The sequence below is a fragment of the Procambarus clarkii genome, chromosome 56 (assembly GCF_040958095.1).
Source record: "Procambarus clarkii isolate CNS0578487 chromosome 56, FALCON_Pclarkii_2.0, whole genome shotgun sequence".
Taxonomy (NCBI): domain Eukaryota; kingdom Metazoa; phylum Arthropoda; class Malacostraca; order Decapoda; family Cambaridae; genus Procambarus; species Procambarus clarkii.
This window is the reverse complement of record NC_091205.1, coordinates 16,475,653-16,488,910: the sequence shown is the minus strand read 5'-3', so window position 1 is coordinate 16,488,910 and position 13,258 is coordinate 16,475,653. Positions and strand designations below refer to the sequence as shown.

At 51.3% G+C, this 13,258-nt stretch overlaps 2 protein-coding genes across 2 annotated transcripts in view; both read right to left on the bottom strand.

Annotated features, from left to right (window-relative positions):
• The window catches only part of LOC123747890 (carbohydrate sulfotransferase 10), a 257,272-nt gene that overhangs the window by 232,330 nt on the left and 11,684 nt on the right, over window positions 1-13,258 (bottom strand). The window lies entirely within an intron of this gene.
• On the bottom strand, window positions 1,011-12,951 carry LOC123750769 (zinc finger protein Xfin-like). The gene is made up of 3 exons (XM_069306047.1): window positions 12,929-12,951; window positions 4,736-5,056; window positions 1,011-2,691 (listed from the first exon to the last, which is right to left on the bottom strand). The coding sequence occupies exons 1-3, from the start codon at window positions 12,949-12,951 to the stop codon at window positions 1,011-1,013; spliced, it is 2,025 nt and encodes a 674-aa protein (XP_069162148.1).

Genomic DNA, 13,258 nt, shown 5'->3' with positions numbered 1-13,258 from the left:
TACCTGTCACCCTGTTTTGTATATTGGGACTACATTAGCCGTCTTTTATATTTCTGGCAGGTCTCCCGCCTCCAATGACCTACTATACACTATGAAGAGTGGCAAGCAACGTACTTCTGCGCACTCTTTCAGTACCCACGGTGAGAGTCCGTCCGGCCCAACCGCATCTCAACGACCAATCTTAGTTGTTGAGCAGTCCACATTGAGATGCAAGTCTCGTCCCAGCCACACACTCAGACCTTGACAAAGCACTTAGGAGAGTGCTTCGTCATGTGTGTGTGACACACATATCACACGTGGACTCACTTAGTTGTGCTTGCGGGGGTTGAGCTCTGGCTCTTTGGTCCCGCCTCTCAACCGTCAATCTAATGGTGTGCAGGTTCCTGAGCCTACTGGGCTCTATCATATCTACATTTGAAACTGTGTATGGAGTCAGCCTCCACCACATCACTGCCTAATGCATTCCATTTGTTAACTACTCTGATTAACTACACACACACACACACACACACACACACACACACACACACACACACACACACCCACACACACACACACAGTGGTAAACGGTTGGAACAAGTTAGGTGAGGTGGTGGAGGCCAAGACCGTCAGTAGTTTCAAAGCGTTATATGACAAAGAGTGCTGGGAAGACGGGACACCACGAGCGTAGCTCTCATCCTGTAACTACACTTAGGTAACTACACTTAGATAATTACACTTAGGTAATTACATAGATAAGACTGGGGGTAAAGATTGGAACAAGAGAGACGTGAAGAAGGCTGAGGTTGGAGTGAGAGGGAAGGTCCCTCTCCAAAGACAATCTAACAAAGAAAGAGTTTGTCTCTTTGTTCCAAAGATAAACTAACCTAACCTAACCTAACCTAACCTAACCTAACCTAACCTTCCTTGCCCCCCCCCCACCCCCACAGGGCCTAGGTTAGTTAGTCTTTGCAACAAAAAGTAGATCATAGTTTTCCCGGTCTGTCCAAATTCAATAGTACCGATTTCTACTATCTAATTGCGTTGTACGTCGGTATATGTACTTTGGCCCTCATCTTTCCTTTAAGTACTAGCAAACCAGGAGGCTGGGCTGTATTATGATAATGTGCCATCCTGAGTGCTGTGTGAAGGTCTGAGTGCTGTGTGAAGGTCTGAGTGCTGTGTGAAGGTCTGAGTGCTGTGTGAAGGTCTGAGTGCTGTGTGAAGGTCTGAGTGCTTTGTGAAGGTCTGAGTGCTTTGTGAAGGTCTGAGTGCTTTGTGAAGGTCTGAGTGCTTTGTGAAGGTCTGAGTGCTGTGTGAAGGTCTGAGTGCTGTGTGAAGGTCTGAGTGCTGTGTGAAGGTCTGAGTGCTTTGTGAAGGTCTGAGTGCTGTGTGAAGGTCTGAGTGCTGTGTGAAGGTCTGAGTGCTGTGTGAAGGTCTGAGTGCTGTGTGAAGGTCTGAGTGCTGTGTGAAGGTCTGAGTGCTGTGTGAAGGTCTGAGTGCTGTGTGAAGGTCTGAGTGCTGTGTGAAGGTCTGAGTGCTGTGTGAAGGTCTGAGTGCTGTGTGAAGGTCTGAGTGCTGTGTGAAGGTCTGAGTGCTGTGTGAAGGTCTGAGTGCTGTGTGAAGGTCTGAGTGCTGTGTGAAGGTCTGAGTGTTTTGTGAAGGTCTGAGTGTTTTGTGAAGGTCTGAGTGCTGTGTGAAGGTCTGAGTGCTTTGTGAAGGTCTGAGTGCTGTGTGAAGGTCTGAGTGTTTTGTGAAGGTCTGAGTGCTTTGTGAAGGTCTGAGTGCTGTGTGAAGGTCTGAGTGCTGTGTGAAGGTCTGAGTGCTGTGTGTAGGTCTGAGTGCTGTGTGAAGGTCTGAGTGTTTTGTGAAGGTCTGAGTGCTGTGTGAAGGTCTGAGTGCTTTGTGAAGGTCTGAGTGCTGTGTGAGGGTCTGAGTGCTGTGTGAAGGTCTGAGTGCTTAGTGAAGGTCTGAGTGCTGTGTGAGGGTCTGAGTGCTCTGTGAGGGTCTGAGTGCTGTGTGAAGGTCTGAGTGCTGTGTGAAGGTCTGAGTGCTGTGTGAAGGTCTGATTGTTTTGTGAAGGTCTGAGTGTTTTGTGAAGGTCTGAGTGTTTTGTGAAGGTCTGAGTGCTGTGTGAAGGTCTGAGTGCTGTGTGAAGGTCTGAGTGCTGTGTGAAGGTCTGAGTGCTGTGTGAAGCTCTGAGTGCTGTGTGAAGGTCTGAGTGCTGTGTGAAGGTCTGAGTGTTTTGTGAAGGTCTGAGTGCTGTGTGACGGTCTGAGTGCTGTGTGAAGGTCTGAGTGCTGTGTGAAGGTCTGAGTACTTTGTGAAGGTCTGAGTGCTGTGTGAAGGTCTGAGTGCTTTGTGAAGGTCTGAGTGCTTTGTGAAGGTCTGAGTGCTGTGTGAAGGTCTGAGTGCTGTGTGAAGGTCTGAGTGCTTTGTGAAGGTCTGAGTGCTTTATGAAGGTCTGAGTGCTTTGTGAAGGTCTGAGTGCTGTGTGAAGGTCTGAGTGCTGTGTGAAAGTCTGAGTGCTTTGTGAGGGTCTGAGTGCTGTGTGAAGGTCTGAGTACTTTGTGAAGGTCTGAGTGCTTTATGAAGGTCTGAGTGCTTTGTGAAGGTCTGAGTGCTTTGTGAAGGTCTGAGTAAGTGGTTAGGGCGAGAATTGCATCCCAACGACTAAGATTGGTCGTCGAGTGGTTGAGATGTAAGTCTGATCTTAACCACACACACTCAGATCTTGACAGAGCACTCAGGAGAGTGCGAAAGACTTGGTGTAGTTCGTGACGCAAATTACACAAATACACAAGTGTGTCTTTATTCTATGGTGATTATATCCGTTGTTATTGTTAAAAGATTCGCTACCTGGAACAAAAAGTTCCAAGTAGCACGGGCTATGGTGAGCCCGCAGAGTTGAGTATGTCCGTGAGAAGACACTAGCGTTACTTAACAGTTATCACTAACACTAGCAGCTATTGCTACAATATATAAAACACAAAAAAGTCATATCAAGCAACACTGAAAGGCAACACAAGACTACTCTAGACGCTTCTTAAGAATAACGAGCAATTATATTCCAATATAATCAAGACAATTTACAGATAATTACTTCATGAATCAACGTCACGTTTAAAAAAAAATCTATGACAGATATTAAAGATTAAACAAAAGAGAAGAGCGTGTAGGGAAGACATATTGCCTCACCACTATATCTTCCTCAGAGTGAGAGGTAGACATAGCGCCTCACCAGGTGAGAGGAAGACATATCTCCGCGGAGAGGAAAGGATTAAGAGTTACACAGCATACCAGCATCCCACAGATATACACAGCCAGAGGTATAACCATCTCCTCGGTGTATACAACACTGAGAATTGACTCCTAGTATCATATATAAGGACAGTCTTGAGGAGTGTGAGCAGGGAGTCATTTCAGACACCTATGTTGTGTCCACACCCCCACAGGTGCACGGACAACCCTGAAAAGTTTGAGAGCCTTGCCCCCTAAGGCAGGCCCCAGAGATAGAGAGAGTTTGAGCGGGGAAAAACAGACTAAATCTTACTAGGCTGCAGCCGGGAAAATACCCTAGGGACGCTGGCGGACAGCAGGAAGCAGGAAGCAGGAGGACAGCAGGAGGACACTGAGAAACTCGGCAAAGTGAGATAGCGAAGCTCTTGCCCCTCACTCTGTCACCTGCAAACGAGTGCAGGTTCGAATACCCCGAATGAGTCAAAATAACCTAAGACTTAGCTGCCTCATTATACAGCTCCTCCTCCTCCTAATAAGGTTTCCTAACGTCAGAATAACATTCATTATACAGTGACCTTATCCTAACCTGCCAGAGGACCCTACACAGAAAACGGGATAGTTACGTCACTTTCGCCAGACGCTTCCATTGTCTAGTACGACAATTTTTGCCATTATGTAACGCAAACGAACGAAAAGCGACGTTCTTTGTAGGAGGACAGGTTGTAGGAGGACAGGTTGCAGGAGGACAGGTTGCAGGAGGACAGGTTGTAGGAGGTCAGGTTGTAGGAGGACAGGTTGTAGGAGGACAGGTTGTAGGATAGGTTGCAGGAGGACAGGTTGCAGGAGGACAGGTTGTAGGAGGATAGGTTGCAGGAGGACAGGTTGTAGAAGGACAGGTTGTAGGAGGACAGGTTGTAGGAGGACAGGTTGCAGGAGGACAGGTTGCAGGAGGACAGGTTGTAGGAGGATAGGTTGCAGGAGGACAGGTTGTAGAAGGACAGGTTGTAGGAGGACAGGTTGTAGGAGGACAGGTTGTAGGATAGGTTGCAGGAGGACAGGTTGTAGGAGGACAGGTTGTATGAGGTCAGGTTGCAGGAGGATAGGTTGTAGGACAGGTTGTAGGAGGTCAGGTTGTAGGAGGACAGGTTATAGGACAGGTTGTAGGATAGGTTGTAGGAGGATAGGTTGTATGAGGTCAGGTTGTAGGAGGACAGGTTATAGGAGGACAGGTTGCAGGAGGACAGGTTGTAGGAGGATAGGTTGCAGGAGGACAGGTTGTAGGAGGACAGGTTGTAGGAGGCCAGGTTGTAGGAGGACAGGTTGTATGAGGTCAGGTTGTATGAGGTCAGGTTGCAGGAGGATAGGTTGTAGGAGGACAGGTTGTAGGAGGACAGGTTGTAGGAGGCTGTAGGACAGGTTGTAGGAGGCCAGGTTGTAGGACAAGTTGCAGGAGGACAGGCTGTAGGAGGACAGGTTGTAGGAGGTCAGGTTGTAGGAGGACAGGTTATAGGAGGACAGGTTGTATGAGGTCAGGTTGTAGGAGGCCAGGTTGTAGGAGGACAGGTTGTAGGAGGCCAGGTTGCAGGCCAGGTTGTCGGAGGCCAGGTTGTAGGAGGCCAGGTTGCAGGCCAGGTTGTCGGAGGCCAGGTTGCAGGAGGCCAGGTTGCAGGAGGCCAGGCTGTAGGAGGCCAGGTTGCAGGAGGACAGGTTGCAGGAGGCCAGGTTGTAGGAGGACAGGTTGTAGGAGGCCAGGTTGCAGGCCAGGTTGTCGGAGGCCAGGTTGTAGGAGGCCAGGTTGCAGGCCAGGTTGCAGGAGGCCAGGTTGCAGGAGGCCAGGCTGTAGGAGGCCAGGTTGCAGGAGGACAGGTTGCAGGAGGCCAGGTTGCAGGAGGCCAGGTTGCAGGAGGCCAGGTTGCAGGAGGCCAGGTTGCAGGAGGCCAGGTTGCAGGAGACCAGGTTGTAGGAGGCCAGGTTGCAGGAGGCCAGGTTGCAGGAGGCCAGGTTGTAGGAGGCCAGGTTGCAGGAGGCCAGGTTGTAGGAGGCAAGGTTGTAGGAGGCGAGGTTGCAGGAGACCAGGTTGCAGGAGACCAGGTTGTAGGAGGCCAGGTTGCAGGAGGCCAGGTTGTAGGAGGCAAGGTTGGATTATAAGGATAACGAAGAAAAGAACTTAAAATAAGTACACTGTATACAATAAAATAAAATACACATACGACCCTCTTTAAGTCACCCAAGTGCCAACACCGACAGCTACAAGACACACCAGGAGGTGCCCATGAACTAGAGTCCAACCCCGATACACAAGCTACCACATCCAGAGCCACCAGCCTCACGAGTCAATAATAACGAAATCTAAACCTTTTTGGCTATCTTTGAAGACGTCAATAAGACCTCCAGATCCAAACCCCAAACTACGCAGTGTATAACTAAAAGGTCATCCTGTGATGCTAATAATTATACTATAATTGTTACGTCAACTTCCAATTATAAATGTACAACCATTTAAAGTTTACAGTGGTGGATTAGTCCCAGTACAGCTGTAGATTAGTACCAGTACAGCTGTAGATTAGTCCCAGTACAGCTGTAGATTAGTATCAATACAGCTGTAGATTAGTACCAATACAGCTGTAGATTAGTACCAATACAGCTGTAGATTAGTACCAATACAGCTGTAGATTAGTACCAGTACAGCTGTAGATTAGTACCAGTACAGCTGTAGATTAGTACCAATACAGCTGTAGATTAGTACCAATACAGCTGTAGATTAGTACCAATACAGCTGTAGATTAGTACCAGTACAGCTGTAGATTAGTACCAATACAGCTGTAGATTAGTCCCAGTACAGCTGTAGATTAGTACCAGTACAGCTGTAGATTAATATCAGTACCACTGTAGATTAGTACCAATACAGCTGCAGATTAGTACCAATACAGCTGTAGATTAGTACCAATACAGCTGTAGATTAGTACCAGTACAGCTGTAGATTAGTACCAGTACAGCTGTAGATTAGTACCACTACAGCTGTAGATTAGTACCAGTGCAGCTGTAGATTAGTACCAGTACAGCTGTAGATTAGTACCAGTACAGCTGTAGATTAGTACCACTAGAGCTGTAGATTAGTACCAGTAATACCAGTACCAGTTACTACACCTTCAACTTACCTTGCCCCAGTCAGCAGCTGCCTCACCACCACGGGGGATTAAGACGAAGTGGTGCAATTTTACCTTCTATTAACCCGGCGCGGATTTGCCCGGGATTTATAATACGGATTCCTCGACATTAGTGATTTCTTTCGCTTCCGCCTCGCCCTGAGTAAATCTTTCTTGTCTGGTAATTTGTGTGGGTGTTCACCTAGTTGTGCTTGCGGGGGTTGAGCTCTGCTCTTTCGGCCGTTTTCCACACACATACACACACACATACACATGGGTGGGGGCCTCGTAGCCTGGTGGATAGCGCGCAGGACTCGTAATTCTGTGGCGCGGGTTCGATTCCCGCACGAGGCAGAAACAAATGGGCAAAGTTTCTTTCACCCTGAATGCCCCTGTTACCTAGCAGTAAATAGGTACCTGGGAGTTAGTCAGCTGTCACGGGCTGCTTCCTGGGGTGTGTGTGTGTGGTGTGGGAAAAACAAAAAAAAACAAAAAAAAAAAAGTAGTTAGTAAACAGTTGATTGACAGTTGAGAGGCGGGCCGAAAGAGCAAAGCTCAACCCCCGTAAAAACACAACTAGTAAACACACACACACACACACACACACACACACACACACACACACACACACACACACACACACACATACTCACACACACACACACACCTAGGAAGCAGACCGTAGTAGCTGACTATCTCCCAGGTACCTATTTACTGCTAGGTGAACAGGTGAATCAGGGTGAAAGGAACACTGCCCATTTGGTGGTGTTATAGAGGGAGGCCACACAGGAGGCCTCCTGAGCCTCTACTGTCCTCTACAGCAACAGCCGAGACAGAGCTAAACATTCCTGAACTACACGTAACCGAGTGCCCTATGCCCCTGTTACCTAGCAGTAAAATAGGTACCTGGGTGTTAGCTGACACGGGCTGCTTCCTGGGGGTGGAGGCCTGGTCGAGGACCGGGCCGCGGGGACACTAAAAAGCCCCGAAATCATCTCAAGATAACCGTAGTGTAACATAATATATCCGCAAGGCAGTAGGAAGGGAGCAGATTTCGCCTTGGGTACTGGAAGAGGCAGCACGGGTACTACGCTTGTCCCTTACAGTCCATAAAGTGTCATCAGCTGAGCGACACCTTTTGGGAAACTTTGAAGACTGCGTCTCACGGAAACTTTCCTGCCTTCAGCTCGTGGAATATTGGTACACGGCGAACTTACGAGTGCGGAGGAGGAGGAGGAGGAGGACAAGGAGGAGCAGAAGGAGGAGCAGAAGAAGAAGGAACAGAAGAAGAAGGAGGAGGAGGAGGAAGAGGAGGAGCAGGAAGGGGAGGAGCAAGAGGAGGAGGAGGAGGAAGAGGAGGAGCAGGAAGGGGAGGAGCAAGAGGAGGAGGAGGAAGAGGAGGAGCAGGAAGGGGAGGAGCAAGAGGAGGAGGAGCAGGAGAAGGAGGAGCAGAAGAATGAGCAGGAGAAAGAGGCGGCGGCAGCAGCAGGAGAAGGAGGAGTAGCAGGAGGAAGAGGAGCAGGAGGAAGCAGAGAACACAACTAAAGACGTATAAACAAAACACAAACTAAATATTAAACATTATAAAGGAGAACTAAATATAGAAGCGCTGGTAACATTAACCTCGGCCTTCAAGGTCTCTTTAATACTCCAGCGGCAGGCACTCCTAGTGGCCCTGCCTCCTGCTGGCCCTGCCTCCTGCTGGCCCTGCCGCCTGCTGGTTCTGCCTCCTGCTGGCCCTGTCGCCTGCTGGCCCTGCCTCCTGCTGGCCCTGCCTCCTGCTGGCCCTGTCGCCTGCTGGCCCTGCCTCCTGCTGGCCCTGCCTCCTGCTGGCCCTGCCTCCTGCTGGCCCTGCCTCCTGCTGGCCCTGCCTCCTGCTGGCCCTGCCTCCTGCTGACCCTGCCTCCTGCTGGCCCTGCCTCCTGCTGGCCCTGCCTCCTCCTGACCCTGCCTCCTCCTGACCCTGCCTCCTGCTGACCCTGCCTCCTGCTGACCCTGCCGCCTGCTGGCCCTGCCGCCTGCTGGCCCTGCCTCCTGCTGGCCCTGCCTCCTGCTGACCCTGCCTCCTGCTGACCCTGCCGCCTGCTGACCCTGCCTCCTGCTGGCCCTGCCTCCTGACCCTGCCTCCTGCTGACCCTGCCTCCTGCTGACCCTGCCGCCTGCTGGCCCTGCCGCCTGCTGGCCCTGCCTCCTGCTGGCCCTGCCTCCTGCTGGCCCTGCCTCCTGCTGGCCCTGCCTCCTGCTGACCCTGCCTCCTGCTGACCCTGCCTCCTGCTGGCCCTGCCTCCTGCTGACGCTGCCTCCTGCTGACCCTGCCTCCTGCTGGCCCTGCCTCCTGCTGGCCCTGCCTCCTGCTGACCCTGCCACCTGCTGGCCCTGCCTCCTGCTGACCCTGTCTCCTGCTGGCCCTGCCGCCTGCTGGCCCTGCCTCCTGCTGGCCCTGCCTCCTGCTGGCCCTGCCTCCTGCAGGATTATCCTAAGCTATCAATCTGACACGAGAACTTACCGGTTTCATTAACTTTGAATTGGAATATACACATCTAAATGTATATGTATATGAATATAAATATATACGTATATTAGTGTATCTTATGTATATTTATGCATTGATATGAACACAATTTGTTGCCAAAATTACCTTTAGTCAACTAGTAACAACGGAACTTAGAGGATATAGGTAGGGAAGGGGTACATGGGTAGGTGGTTAAGGGAGCGTGGTGGCAGTGTGGGCACTGGGGCACTACAGGGCACTGGGGCACTACTGGGCACTACTGGGCACTGGGGCACTACTGGGCACTGGGGCACTACTGGGCACTACTGGGCACTATTGGGCACTACAGGGCACTGGGGCACTACTGGGCACTGGGGCACTACTAGGCACTACTGGACACTGGGGCACTACAGGGCACTGGGGCACTACAGGGCACTGGGGCACTACAGGGCACTGGGGTACTACTAGGCACTGGGGCACTACTGGGCACTGGGGCACTACTAGGCACTGGGGCACTACTAGGCACTGGGGCACTACTAGGCACTGGGGCACTACTGGGCACTGGGGCACTACAGGGACAGTGCCAGGCACCAGGGCACACACCGCCAGCACCCACTAACACGATCGAACACGTTAAAGCTATTAGACTGATAACAAGGCCGGTTGGTGGGTTAGCCTGCTGGACAGTGTAGTGGTGGTGTGTGGTGGTGGTGTGTGGTGGTGGTGGGGTGTGGTGGTGGTGGGGTGTGGTGGTGGTGGGGTGTGGTGGTGGTGGGGTGTGGTGGTGGTTTGGTGTGGTGGTGTGTGGTGGTGGTGGGGTGTGGTGGTGGTTTGGTGTGGTTGTGTGTGGTGGTGGTGGGGTGTGGTGGTGGTGTGTGGTGGTGGTGGTGGGGTGTGGTGGTGGTGGGGTGTGGTGGTGGTGTGTGGTGGTGGTGTGTGATGGTGGGGTGTGGTGGTGGTGGTGGTGTGTGGTGGTGGTGTGTGGGGTGTGTGGTGGTGGTGGGGTGTGGTAGTGGTGTGGTGTAGTGGTGGGGGTGTAGTGGTGGTGTGTGGTGGTGTGGTGGTGGGGTGTGGTGGTGGGGTGTGGTGGGGTGGTGGTGGGGTGTGGTGGTGGGGTGTGGTGGTGGGGTGTGGTGGTGTGGTGGTGGGGTGTGGTGGTGGTGTGTGGGGTGTGTGGTGGTGGTGGGGTGTGGTAGTGGTGTGGTGTAGTGGTGGGGGTGTAGTGGTGGTGTGTGGTGGTGGGGTGTGGTGGTGTGGTGGTGGGGTGTGGTGGTGGGGTGTGGTGGTGTGGTGGTGGGGTGTGGTGGTGGGGTGTGGTGGGGTGTGGTGGTGGGGTGTGGTGGGGTGTGGTGGTGGGGTGTGGTGGTGGGGTGTGGTGGTGGGGTGTGGTGGGGTGTGGTGGTGGGGTGTGGTGGGGTGTGGTGGTGGGGTGTGGTGGTGGGGTGTGGTGGTGTGTGGTGGTGGTGGGGTGTGGTGGTGGTGGGGTGTGGTGGTGTGTGGTGGTGGTGGTGTGTGATGGTGTGGTGGTGTGGTGTGGTGGTGTGGTGGTGGGGTGTGGTGGTGGTGGGGTGTGGTGGTGGTGGGGTGTGGTGGTGTGTGGTGGTGGTGGGGTGTGGTGGTGTGGTGGGGTGTGGTGGTGGGGTGTGGTGGTGGTGGTGGTGGTGGTTGGTTGTGTTTATTTTTTTTTTATTATTATTATTTTCTACCACAGACGTGGCCACACATTTACAATGCTAACCAGCATATATACATTTTCTTCTGTCCTCCATGGACAGGGTGAGAGAAGTGTTAAACATATAGTTCAGGGGTTTATTGAACACTCAACCACAGAAGGTGATTCGGTGCTTTTAAAATGCTAAGCTAACCTACATACGTAAATACATAGATACACAGATTTACGTATGCCCTACATAAAGTGTTCGATGTGTCTTTTACATAGTGTCATTAATGTGCATTTACAAAGGTGAAATGTAATTCTGATCAGCTTCCATATATACTTTATATACATACATATACATACACACACACATGCATTCACATACATTTGTCTCTTTTACTCTGACAGGGTGAGATAGCTGATAGAGAAACTAGTGTGCAATTAAGCACTTAATCACTGAAGGTGATGAAGGTGCTTTTACAAGCTCAGGTTATATAGTTACATCACATACATACATTGTATAACTGATATATTACATGGTTAATCCTGGGTACAAGTCCAATATATCATCAAGTGTTCAGTACTCATATAGTAATTACACAGTTCAGCATACCTTAGCCCAGGAGGGCGAAAGTTGTGTGTAGTAGTGGGTGATGGTGTGTGGTGGTGGGGTGTAGAGGTGGGGTGTAGAGGTGTGGTGTAGAGGTGTGGTGTTGTGGTGGGGTGTAGTGGTGGGGTGTAGTGGTGGAGTGTAGTGGTGGGGTGTAGTGGTGGAGTGTAGTGGTGGGGTGTAGTGTATAATGGTGTGATGTAGTGTAGTGAGGAGGAGTAAATAGTTACACACGAAGGAGTAAGCAGAGAAATAAGAGTGTGATAGGCAGAGAGATCAGAGAAATATATAAGCAAAGAGAGAGAGAGAGAGAGAATGATAAAGACTGGGTGAAGTAAGAGGAGGAGGAAGAGAGGTCGTTAGGTCGAAGCTAAAAATACAGTGATGATAGTTCAAAGGTCAAATGTGGTCCAGTCCTCCGCTGTTGGTTCTGGTAGGTGGGGGTGGTAGGTGGGGAGTGGAGGTGGTAGGAGGGGAGTGGGGGAACAGGTGGGGTGTGGGGGTGGCAGGTGGAAGGGTGGCATGAAGGAACAGATGATCTTCCGGGTCGTCACCATGACAACATCTCGCGTCCTGCCTCACCCATTAATGTAGAAACGCGACGGTACGAACGCATGCACACACACACATACACACACACACAAAATGCCTTTGACACAGTGCCACACCAGAGACTAATGCGAAAGCTGGAGATACAGGGAGGAGTGAAAGGGAAGGTACTCCATTGGATAAGGGAGTACCTAAACAATAGAAGACAGCGAGTCAGTGAGGGGTGACGTCTCAGATTGGCGAAACGCCAGAAGTGGAGTCCCCCAGGGGTCAGTCCTTGGACCCATACTGTTTCTGATATATGTAAATAATCTCCCAGAGGGGATAGAATCGTTCCTCTCATTGTTGATGACGCAAAAAATTATGAGGAGGATCAAGACAGAGGAAGATAGTATGAGGCTACAAGATGACCTAGACAGACTGAATGAGTGATCCAACAAATGGCTATTAACGTTCAACCCGAGTAAATGCAAGGTAATGAAACTAGGCGGTGGAAACAGGAGGCCAGACACATGATACAGAATGGGAGATAAAGTACTTAATGAAACGGACAGAGAGAAAGATCTAGGAGTTTATATCACACCATACCTGTCTCCTGAAGCCCACATAAAGAGAATAACGTCTGCGGCATATGCGAGGCTGGCTAATATCAGAACAGCGTTCAGGAACCTGTGTAAGGAATCATTCAGAATCTTGTACACCACATATGTAAGACCAATCCTGGAGTATGCGGACCCAGCATGGAGCCCGTACCTAGTCCCATTTCCATAACTTTACATTTGCTCGTGTTGAACTCAAGTAGCCATTTCTCTGACCATCTCTGCAACCTGTTCAAGTCCTCCCGGGGAGCCGGTCGGCTGAGCGGACAGCACGCGGCGAGAAACAATGGGCAGAGTTTCTTTCACCCTATGCCCCTGTTACCTAGCAGTAAAATAGGTACCCGGGTGTTAGTCAGCTGTCACGGGCTGCTTCCTGGGGATGGAGGCCTGGTCGAGGACCGGGCTGCGGGGACACTATAGCCCCGAAATCATCTCAAGATAACCACTTGGAGGTCCCCCCCCACCACTGACGACTCACGTGGTCCTCCCCACCACTGACGACTCACGTGGTCCCCCCCCCACCGCTGACGACCCACACGTCCATCCCCCCACCACTGACGACCCACACGTCCCTCCCCCCCCCCCCCACCACTGACGACCCACACGTCCCCCCCCCCCACACCGCTGTTCACAGGTGTTCACCACACATATGTTTACATCTCTTGTGATGTATCAGTCATTGCCCTTTGGATATTCAGGTCATAGTTGCCTCAGGTGTGTCGGTACAGGTGTGGCGTTTGGTAGGTATGTGGAGTTGGGTGGAGGGGTGCTGGGGGAGGGGTTCGAAGAGTGGGGGGAGGGAGTCAAGACTAGGATGAGTGAGATAAAGTGTGATAAAGATTGGTAACAGAGAAGGAATAGAGAAAGAAGATGAATGACGTGTGTGAAAGGTAACCCAGACCAGCCCCACTTTGTGAAGGTAGTTCCAGTGAGTACTCTCTCCCTCTCCAGTGAGTACTCTCCCTGAGTACTCTCTCTCCAGAGAGT